This window comes from Pundamilia nyererei, unplaced genomic scaffold (assembly GCF_000239375.1).
Source record: "Pundamilia nyererei isolate P.nyererei 1_Seehausen unplaced genomic scaffold, PunNye1.0 scaffold00142, whole genome shotgun sequence".
NCBI lineage: Eukaryota > Metazoa > Chordata > Actinopteri > Cichliformes > Cichlidae > Pundamilia > Pundamilia nyererei.
The window spans coordinates 21,451-32,811 of record NW_005187543.1 but is presented as its reverse complement, the minus strand read 5'-3'; the positions used below and the strand labels follow the sequence as shown (position 1 = coordinate 32,811).

The 11,361-nt window shown below is 41.1% G+C and overlaps 1 protein-coding gene across 2 annotated transcripts; it reads right to left on the bottom strand.

Moving 5' to 3' along the window:
* Positions 1-388: 388 nt before the first annotated feature.
* LOC102212843 (dual specificity mitogen-activated protein kinase kinase 6-like) lies at positions 389-10,905 on the bottom strand. 2 transcript variants are annotated; one of them, XM_005744293.1, is made up of 12 exons: positions 10,548-10,905; positions 6,993-7,062; positions 6,811-6,859; positions 6,600-6,713; positions 5,478-5,597; positions 5,263-5,379; positions 4,207-4,258; positions 3,984-4,111; positions 3,642-3,719; positions 1,901-2,040; positions 1,615-1,660; positions 389-1,349 (listed from the first exon to the last, which is right to left on the bottom strand). In XM_005744293.1, exons 1-12 carry the CDS (start codon positions 10,564-10,566, stop codon positions 1,272-1,274), a joined length of 1,011 nt encoding a protein of 336 aa, XP_005744350.1. In that variant the 5' UTR covers positions 10,567-10,905; the 3' UTR covers positions 389-1,271. The 2 variants fall into 2 exon arrangements, with proteins under 2 accessions (XP_005744350.1, XP_005744352.1); XM_005744295.2 differs by lacking the exons at positions 6,600-6,713; positions 6,811-6,859; positions 6,993-7,062; positions 10,548-10,905 and adding an exon at positions 6,095-6,206.
* Positions 10,906-11,361: the final 456 nt, after the last annotated feature.

Here is an 11,361-nt window from a genome sequence, read left to right as displayed (position 1 = left end):
CTTTGAGTACTGATAGGAGAGCGCAGAAACCTGAATGGTGGAGCACATCAGTCCTGGCCCAGTCAGCTTGCCCTGTGAGTTTTGTGTGCATGCGTGTCACACTGCATTAAAACAAACTAATCCAACCACTCTACCATTCATCTACACCGGGACAGGTTGGGACAGTGTCATCTTACATTTATAAAGAAAAAACAAAACAAAGATATTTACATCTTCCAAACATAAATTATTTCCCTAACATACTGCCTGTGTAAGGCATAAAAAGATCTCTAAAACAAAAACAACCAGAATCAATAAGATAAGAAGGAACTGAGACGAGGAGGGGGTGGGGTTAAAAGGGTGGTTGAGGGGGGGGGAACAAAACAAAACACAGGAAAGAACAAATGCAAAAAAGAACACAAATTATTTAATGCAATAAGTCATGAGAACGATTTGCAAAATGGCACATAGAAGACGAAGCTGTGAGCTTGATTAGGCAAACCCCTGAACACCACCAGGCAGTAACAATGGCAGCACAGGAGCCAACTCTGTAATACCCAAAAAAAACACAATGTGGGGAGGGGCCCACTGCATGGATCAGATCTGTGCGACTCGACTTATCCAGAATATGACCTTTGACATTTCTTGCGTTTTGTCTCAGCTCCGGAGCCTCCCACACAGCCTGGCCCGCAACAACTGGAGCCCCCGCACTGATCAATCACACGTGGGCAGCAACCAGGTCAGACCTGATCCGAGCTGACCAGTAAGGCCCTAGTGTGGTAAAATTCACACTTTTCAATGAGCTACAGTATTGAAACGGATACAAACGGATATGCAAATATAGCTTTCAGTACAAGAACAGCATACACATTAACTGATGGTTTTGCAGATATAATTGAAAGTATGCATAAAATATGTGTCACAAACAAATAAAGGCTGGCTCTGTCTGCTTTAGAGAAAGAGTTAAAATAAGGATTTTTTGGAGGGGGACTGAACAAGATAAGAACAACAAATTGGGGTGAGTTCATATTTGTCGTACTGCATAACTGCTCACACAGGAAGCTTGGGAAGAGTGAATTAAAACCTCTCCAGTTGACCGTACAAGTTCATATCACCACTGCTGTCCAACTCCAGTGCTGTTGGGCTGCTGTCAGTCTTTGGGTCACCCCCTTTGTTGTGTGTGGGTGCATGAGTCTGTCATTCCAGTGAGTTTTCACAAAAAGGTAGGCCATAGGTTCGTTTGCTGAGAGGTCCCGCCTATCCCCGATGAGGCGGAGCCTGGAGTGACCACATCAGTCATCCAGGATGACCTTGACGAAACTGGCCACGTCTGTCTCTTTGGAGTCATGCAGGGTGAAAAATGGATGTTTCTGCATACACATAAATAGAAAATACATAATGTTTCAGAATGGCAGGAAAACATTCTACTTACAGCTCTCTTGTTATTTACATGTTAAATGCACATAATTTAACAGGTTTGTTGGGTTAAAAGAACAAGGCTGCCCTCTTGTGGACAAAAAAAAGAATGAGACACTGATCTTCATGGCAGGAATGCTAATGGCGGCAAAACTGCTTGTTACATGACAGGTGTTTAGAATTTTTGAGAAAGTGATCAAATATTTACAAACAACTAACCATCAATTCTGTATAAGCCGGTCGTTCATTGGGCTTCTTTCTTAAGCTGTAAAACAAAAGAAATGCAAAAGTGAGAAAAATAATAACAATTTTATACAAAAACTATACAAAAGAAGCACTAAAATGTGTGAGCATGGTCTCATGTCCTGTTACACACAGAAACACTCTCCTCCACCTCTTTCATTAAACAAACGGCAAACACTGACCCCTGCTGGATCTCAGTGTTTACTTCCTGTTTTTTTTTTTAAAGCACAAGGTAATGATTGCCATCTAAGGTGAAACTCACCACTGAGAGATGAAATCTACAAACTCTGGGGAGAAACGGTCAGCAGGCAACTGTGGAGAAGGTTCATCCACCACCTGTTTGAGCTGTTGGAAGGGAGTTCCCCATGACTCGTAGGGAAATTTCAAAATGGCCAGTTCAATCTAGGAAGAAAAGAAAGGAGAATTCAACAAATACTGTACTCATTACGGCTCAACTTCATGATTACATGTTACATGTACTGGTTTACTTTCATGTTTGCAGAAACTCAGCACATTTTGCAAAATGTCTTTCTACAGAATTTGAATTTTGCACAATTGGAAACTTTTATTACGCTCACTGGCCACTTCATTATGTACACCTGTTCAATTGCTCACCAATACAAATATCTAATCAGCCAATCACATGGCATCGGTGCATTCAGGCACGTAAACACTTCAAACCAAGCATCAGAACTGGATGGACATGGCTGTTGGTGCCAGACAGGCTGGTTTGAGTATTTAAGAAAACACTCCCGATCTATGGAACAAAAAAAAAAAATAAAAAAATCCAGCAAGCATAAGACCATAGTGGAGGCCACTCCTGTCAGTTAAGAACAGGGAACTTAGGGTACAATTCACACAGGCACACCAAAATTGAGCAATAGAAGATTTCTACTTCATCATTCGATGGTAGGGTCAGAATTTGGAGGATCCTAAAAGTGTTGCACTGGATCCCTTTGAATCAACTGAGCAGCATTAAAATGCCACAAACCACCAGAGTATTGCTGCTGACCATTTTTATCCTGTTATGATCTTCTGATGCTTCTTCCAGCAGAATAACTTGACATGTCACAAAGCTAAAACCATCTCAAGTTGGTGGTTGAACAGGACAAATGGCTTCCACAGTCACCGAGTCTCAATCCAACAGAGCATGTTTGGTGCATGGCGGAACGGGAGATTCATTTCAAGGATGCAGAGCTGGCAAATCTGCAATAACTGTGATGCCAACATGTCAAGACGAACAAAATTCTCAGAGGAATGTTTCCAGCACTTTGCTGAAAAATTAAAAAATGGTTTCATGCAACATAAAAAATTTATTTAAAAAAAAAATTAATCAGCATTTGTCTTGAATTAGACCAATTTTTACTGAGAAGCCTGAAATGTATCCTTCATGTCAGAGCAATCAGATTTAGGAGTGAAAGTAAAAACGAGTTAATAAAAGTTCTAGCAACCTGTAAGCCATTTTATATATTAATTGAAACCACCATGAACTACTATTATCAGCCGAATGAAATGGAATCCGTGTGGCTCGGTTATCAAAAGCGTAACGGTCACCATGACTCAGCATTAGCTGGTAGCATTGTATCTCACCAAATGGTTAGTTACACAAATCAACCCGAGGAAGCCTGCCATTGTTTGCATATTCGTTCTCATGATTTCTGACAAGAAAATTGAGTTTATCATTTTATTTTTGTGACATATTAACTGCTCTGATTGACAGGACAATGGACAGATGATTACATAAAACTGAACCAACATTGTGAGTGTGGTGGTTGCCATCTGTGTGACTGGTGTGGATCCAAAATAAAGTCGAAGCAGCAGAGCACATAAAAGCGTTCATCATCTAACAGAAAAAGGACGGTTTGCAACCTTTAAAAGTGGTTTTATCCGCATGCGAGTAAAAAGGTAAGTCAGTGGATGCTACAAGGCAGCACTACTTTTTGAAAACATTTCTTTGCGTGCAGGTAGAAAAGATTCAAATTTCCATGTACAGCTCCGCTCACCATTGTGATACCGAGGCTCCATATGTCCGACTTGACACTGTAGCCTTTCTGGTTGAGGTCAGGGTTGATCCGCTCAGGCTGAAAAACAAAACATTAGGAACAGATAAGTGGTACAAATATTTGATCATTACTTTTCTATTTTTTTTTTTAATAAACGAATTTAAAAAATGAATCTCAAAGTCAGACATGAATTAGAATCATTGAACATTCTGAAGTATCCAAAATAGGAAAACTTTCAAGACTATTTAAAATAATGCTCTGGTTTTGTGAGCTGACATTTCAGGGAGGATGTCTGAAAGCTTAGACTGTTGGGCAGCAGAGGCTCTGACAGTCCTCACTCACCGCCATGTAGGGCTTGCAGCCTGCATCCATCGTTTTAGCCACTGAATCCACCAGGTGGCCACTAATGCCAAAGTCGCACATCTTCACTTGGCCCAAGGTGTTGATCAAAACATTGGAGGGCTTTACATCTGGTGAGAAACATAGTTAAGAGTGTAAGAGAGCACATACAAGACTAAAAATGATGAGAAAAATCTGTACATTTGTGATTTGATCTTTTGATTACCTCTGTGTATCACTGACAGGTTACGGTGCAGATGTTCTAATGCCTTTACAATCTGTAGAATAAATAACAAAATTTCAGAAAAAGAATATATATATATATATATATTATGTGTTATGCTAGGGCAAAAGGATATGGTGATTTGCAAATGATTCATACCTAACATTTATTTGAACATAAAACATATCTGATATGGAAAATTTACAAACAGGAGGTTGCGTTATGCTCATTTACAATTTGATGCAAACGAGTTTGAAAAGAAGTTGTGCATTCTCCCACTGTGCTGCATAACTTTTAATGGTAGTGTTTGGTCTGTGTGTGTGTGTGTGTTGTGGAAACAAAGAGACCAAATTGTGTAGTTCTAAAAACAATAATGTCACAATAATGTAACAGTTCAGTGCCACATTTGTTGTGTTTGTTTTCATAATTCAACAAAGTTTCTCATGAGTCTTTTTAAAAGCTTCCTGAAGTCTTGCATAGCCTGTGCAGTGATTTCCACCACATAATCATATCTATTTTCAATGCAACACTGTGCTTTGCATAAACTTTATCACTCTTAAACTTCTCAGTTTTTTTTTTTTTTAAAAGGCTTCACAGCAATCAAACGAGGCTTATGCTCTGCAAAAAACACAAATTCAAATTTGCTGTTTAAACCATTTTCTTACTGTTGTATTTTTGGGGTTTTGCACACATCAAAGTTACGATTTTTTTCCAAATCGTACACATGCAGAAATGTAAAATGTTTGCAGAACTGGAGGGACTTGTGAGAATGTTCTGACAAACGCTTATCAGAGCATCCATAATGAGCATCTCAAACTGTAGCTCTGCCTGACTGGCGACCTCAATGTGATGGCAAGATTCTAGAAAGTCTCTACGCCCAGCTGCTGTTCACCAGCAAAACCACAAACTGTCATTCTACTTATCTTCCTCTTAAAAAGAAAGTAAGCATTTGTTCTAGAGAAAAGGAAAGTGAGCTACTCCTTTAGAGTATTTGCATGCACATGTGCACCCACCTAATCTTAGTGATACTGGCTTTAAAATGTCGAGGACGTGACTTACTGCTACCGTGATCTTGCCCAAGATGTCCTCGGGAATAGTTCTGCCCTTCTCAATAACTTTCTTATAGAACTTATCCAAAGATGTGTCCATCAGTTCCATGCAGATCCAAACATCACCCTAAAAAAACCCAAGAAGATGATCGACCATTAATAAGGTGAGAAACACACAGTGCACAGCACAGTCATACACGAATGACGTTTAAACACTAGCTTCACCTCTCTGAATAGGGCGCCATAGAAAGTCACAGTGAAGAAGCAGTCCACGGTCCTCATGGAAATGTCCAGGTCCATCAGCAGCCTCTTCTGCTCCAGAGTGTTGACTGTTGCACGGATCCTCTGGTGACACAAATATCATAGATTTGCAGTTTCAGCACCATTCAATTTAGCTTTATTTACATAGTGCCAAGGCTCCACAACAGTCACCTAAAGGTGCTTTACATTAAGGTACAGACCCAACAGTGTCTGACAGAAAATCCCAACAAGACTCGCTACAAGCAAGCACTCTGAAATGGTGATAAGGAAAATGTCCCTTTTAACAGGATGAAACCTTCAGAAGAACCAGGCACAGGGAGGGGTAGCCAATGACTGTGACTGGTTGGAGGATGAGGGGAAAAAGAGATGGGACAAAACCCAAACTCAGGGAGCCAGAAGACAAAGCTGCAATGGCATGCTGCAGTGGTGCATAAACACAGGTAAGTGGAGAAGTGCTCAGTACATCACATGAAGTCCTGCAGCAGGCTGACTCTATACCAGCATACATAAGGGGTGGTTAAGGGTCACTTGATCAAGACCTAATTATAAGCTTTATCAAAAAGGAAAGTTTTAACTCCAACCTTAAAAATAGAGAGCGTGTCCATCTCCCGAATCCAAACTGGGAGCTGGATCCATAGGAGAGGGGCCAGATAGCTGAAAGCTCTGCCTCCCATTCTACTTTTAGAAAAGTAAGCCTGCAGTCTCAAAGCAAAGTGCTCTGTTGGGGTAACATGATACTATGAGGTCTTTAAGATATGACACGGCCGGATTATTCAAGACCTAAGGAGAAGGATATCAAATTCAATTCTTGATTTAACAAGGAGCCAATGAAGGGAAGCCAATATGGGAGAAATCTGTAATAAATGCATGAACTCGGGCATGTATAGCTTAAATCAAATTGTCCATGGCGCTCCTTATATCTACATTGCCCCTCAAACATTGAGTCACTGAGTTGGAAGGCTCCAAGTGTTTACAAGCTGAGGTCATATACCGGATACATCTATCACTTATATTAGCATTTTAAAAACACAGTGCATTTACAGAGATGATAAATCAGGTAGCCAGAGTAGTAGCTTTGCAGCCTACCTTGACAGCCATGATAACACCACTGGGCACATGTTTCATCTTGTCCACCACACCATATGCTCCCCTCCCCAGCTCTTCAATCTGCTCCAAGTCATCTGCCTTCACGACAAAGTTCTAGACCAAGAAGTGAAAAGTTGTGACATTGCATGTATTTAGCTCAGGAAAAATCAATAGAATTGCATGTTTCTGAGGAACACAGAGCCAGCTTTACCTTATCTCCAATTTTGACACAAGTTATAGAGTCAAGAGCTCGAGGGGGCCTGCAGGAAAACGGGAAATAAATAAGCAACAGCAATTCTATGCTCAGTTGTAATGTAACTGAGATTTATCAATCTATTTGAGCCAACTTTGAGAAGCATGGCTCACTATCTCAATATTTAAAAATAGCCTTACGCTGTTACTTCTGGTGGTGGCGTTGCAAAAACTTCTTTGGCCAGCTTCAGCCCATGGCTTTTCTTCCTCCCTTAAAGCAAAACCATTAAAACAAATGAATAAAACATTGCCATCTCAGTACGTGGTGATCAAGAAAACTGTATGCAGTAGAAACCACAAGTTGTATAATTAGCAGTCCTTCCAGTGGAGCAATTATTCATCTCTTCTTGCAAAACTTAAAAGGCTATTTGGCACTGAGTGTAAAGCTGCCATCGTCTGCACAACAAAATATGAAAATTGAGGTTCAGAATACTTCGTTTCAACTACTGCCTTTTTATTAATAATCCACATTTGCTTATTGATATGTTTTTTTTTTTAATTCCTTTTCTGTTCTCATAGTAAAGAGCACTTTAAAAGTCAATCACTTTGCTGTAGCCTTCCGCTTACGCAAACTAAAGCAAATGACCTGTTATCTAACTGGAGATTAGGTGTGCCCAAAGCTAAGGCCCTTCCATAGAGAGAAGGTGGACTAAATGACTAATCAGCACTGGTATGATGACTCAAATGAAGCGGGGGAGTGAGGGGTACAGTGGAATCAAGCCTTCCTTCTTGGCGTGTTTTGCGTGTTTAACCAATACAATCATTCCTTTTTTTCTTTACAAAAACAAATTCAAGTTCTTTGTACATTTTTTTGTTGTGTGGAGAGCAAACTATGGTCCAAACTCTGCAGCTGTGGGAGGTTCCTCTTCTAGTTCCCTGACAGCCACCCATTCATAAACACAGTTTACCAGCAGCCTCTGAGACTTCCCACAAGAGGCTGCGAGTCTCTGCCAGAATGACACAGCTACCGAGCTTACGAGGAACAACAAGGGGAGGAAAATAGCTTTCGACTCCTCTTGACACTTGTGTCGAGCATGCTCGCTCTTGTTCCAGGCTTGAGAGGAGAAACAGAAGACCTTGTTTACTTTTATCTGCGTGCGCTGGGACTGCGAGGCCACAGTTTCGCCCACTAGGATGTGACGTAATTGTTCTAACCATAGTTCAGAGAAACTAGTTCAATGTGCAAGTAAGTCACCTTCAGTTTTAGAAAGGAAAAATAGCAACAATTGGCGAAAACTTTGATTTTTTAGCTGTCGTTGTTACTTGCTTTCACTGACTGAGTCACACCACTACAGTGTGGAGGAAGTATGTTTGGGTAAACCCCTCCTTTGGTAGCTCAAGCTGGAAGGGAAGTGAACTTTCTACAACGATTCTATAGCCAACCAATGAAACCTAGACACATCCATTTTGTGCTGCAACCCTAAAATAAGCCTGCAGTGTCTGGACAGACTACAGTAGTCTCATGTGGTAGGGAGAGATTGAGTGTGATTTACTCACACATGCTCGGTCAAAAATAGATTTTGCATTTCCTCTGCGTGGGATAAAGCGCGAGCACTCACAGTCTTCTGATGACCTGACAAATAAGACAAGCCTGTCCCCATGCAACAAAATTAGGGCAACATTACTGACAGATCTCAAATACCAAAGCTGATTTTAAGCTTTCGAATGCATTTAACAATGACCTCCTGCAGCAGGCGAAAAACTACCTAAGCAATAAGATATATGTGCATGTTGTAGTTTGAGTTATGTGGGAGTTATGTGCAGTGACGTTTCAGTGGCTTTGGAATATGATCTCCTGTCAGGTAGTCGTCCTGTTTGGGGACACAGCATGTGGTGTGCGGTGTGACCCTGTAGCAACCATAGGGCAGTGGGATATGAGTCACAGCCAGTCAGACGGGACACATCCGCTTAAACACTCAAAAACTGTCAGGACCCTTTGGGAAATATGAGGTCATTTCAGTTGGCTCGCTTGTTGTCCCTGTTGCAAACTGAGCCTCAGAGGACACAATAGTGCCATGACAATAAACACAGTCAAAGTATATCAAGCTGCACGTGGAATTTAAAAAAAAAAAAATTATGGAAACAGACATTTTCTCAGAAATGCTCTGAATAGAGAGTGTTTCTAGGGAGGAAAAAATCCTAGTGCTTACCCAGAAACTCGTGCCTTTTTCAGAAGTAAACCATAAAAGGAACCATGCCAGTGTCTGCACTAAAGACTTGCTTTATAAGCAATTATTAGACGTATTCTGCATTATTATTTTTTTTTCATACACAGGAAGATGTTCATTCAGGTCAACCACTACAAACAGTATATTGAATTCTTAGAAATCCAGTGATGTTCAGTGGAAAATACCCAGAGAACAGCAATGCTATACATAATGTGAACAAGAATTTCTGGATTGTGCATGGGATCAAAGTGTGCAGCGAGTCACCATCAGGAAGTTCCAGCCTTAGAGTGGGTCCATATAAAGACAATGATGACTCATGCCCAGATAATCTTCCACACAACCCTATCAGTGTGTTAGAGAGAACCCAATCTCCAAACATGCCTCCACAATGCCATGCAGTGCTCTTAGACCCACACCGCCACTGACCGGGGAAAGTACAACTCCTTGTAGTGGCCAAAAGAAAGGAAAAAAAAATCCTTCCACAACCCGCTTTGCACGCAGTAATAAGAGCACAGAACCTGTGTAGCAGCTATCTGCTTGCAGCAAATGAACTGTCAACAGACTGCTGCAAGTCAAAACATGCTATGGTAGGCCAAAGGCTGAGACTGTCTGAATAGCACCCAGCCAATCTAACCCGGCCGTCTCAAAAACACCGAGCACTCCCAGTCTTGGTAACGCTAACGCGATAGTGTAATAACACAAGCGGTCAACTTGAGATGTAAATTGACATCATCGGTATGATCATCATCACGCACTGTGTGACGCAGAGGAAGAACCTTGACTTTTTTTCCAAGGTGTGTGTTTTTTTTGTTTGTGATACTGGCCCTGGCTGCTTAGCCTCGCCGCCTGCTTTAAAAAGAAAAGAATTTCCACAGCGAGGGGGGGGAACTCCACAAACACACGCACAAAAAAATACAAAAGGTATTTTCACGGACGCGAGGCTAAAAATACCTTTTGCGCTAACAGACTGACCAAAACAAAAGGAGACGAAAAATAGATGATTCATAAGTCAGGAGAGAGGAGGGGGGTACTAAAAATATAAACACCTGTAATCCCAGTTTGCTCTACTTTACAGAAACACGGGAGGTAAGCGCAGCGTTGTGATTTCCAGCTGAGGGGCAAGTTTGGCGAAAGTCCTTTTTTGTCTTAAAAAAAATGCTGTTAGCTAACCACAACACGGGAAGTTAAACGAAGCGACGCGGTGGTATTCTTTTAGCCATAATACTAATCACATAAAGTATAGAGTGGAAGCGCCTTCAATATGTTAGTGATGAATACGCTACCACGAGATACCAGGATGTCAGGAGTGGGTATAACGATAGGAAGCTGAAGAAGAGACATGCTGGCTAGCTTCTTTTCCCTCTTCTCATACATGCAGCTCTCCACCTGGTAAGGTTACATTTCCTATACAAAGCTAGCTAAAATACTTCCCCACAAACTGCCCGTCGGCGTTTCCAATAAATGCACGGCTATTTATTTACTTAAGTATTTTTTTTTAATTTAAAGAGAGCAAAACAAAGACACTTACCTCCTTTGGACAGAGACATTTCCCCTTCGCTTTGATGAGGGGGAAGGGAAGCACAAAGACTTTTGCCTTTTTTTTCTTTTTCTTTTTTTTACTCCCTCCCTCCCTGCATTTACTCTTACACCCGCTCAGTATATCGCTGGCTTGTGTTGCAAGAGCTAGCAGCGATTAAAAACGAGTCGCCTCGTCTTCGTGCAAGCTTTGCGCTTCAATCGCCAGCTTTTAAGATCCAAAATCGGTTAGCAGACGAATGCACAACTTTAAATAAAGTCGCAGAGTTCGCGTTAGTTTGCTAACAAAACCTGCAGGGTGGCCAAAGTCTGACAGCTGAAGGTTCCGATGACGTACGTCCGGCCACGCGCAAAGCATCACGAGGACTGTAGTTTCCAGGCAATTTCCCGGTAATCTAAGACCCCCCCCCCTCCCCCCAAGGAAAAAAAAACCCACAGGAAAAGATTACCTTAATTTTAGTTTATCAAAGTTTATTTTGGAAATCCTTACTAGTCACCACATACATTTCTTTTCTAATTGTGTTTTCTCATACAGATTTTTTTATTTGTTCCAGGAGAATCACACAGGGACTTTCTTTAAAAGATAGGCAACATTCAAGTGTAACAATAAAAAGAAGAAGAAGAAAAATAAATTAAAATTGCTGCAATTATCCTAAAGTCTCTACAGTCTTGCAAGTCAACTATATTATTCTAAGGAACACTCATAATGGGATTTCACTTCAGTTTCCACTGTTTGGCATGCAAGATCCAAACAGGAGCATATCACAGGAATTGGGTGCCATGTAGTAAATGTTTCATTACAGAGT

Bases quoted from the DNA above. Each gene is read 5' to 3' on its own strand.
- LOC102212843 (XM_005744293.1), bottom strand. The intron at 4,112-4,206 runs GTAATCAAAAGA...GTTTCTCACCAG, and splicing joins CCTGTCAGTGATACACAGAG to ATGTAAAGCCCTCCAATGTT. The intron at 1,350-1,614 runs GTTAGTTGTTTG...ATGTGTATGCAG, and splicing joins CGGCTTATACAGAATTGATG to AAACATCCATTTTTCACCCT.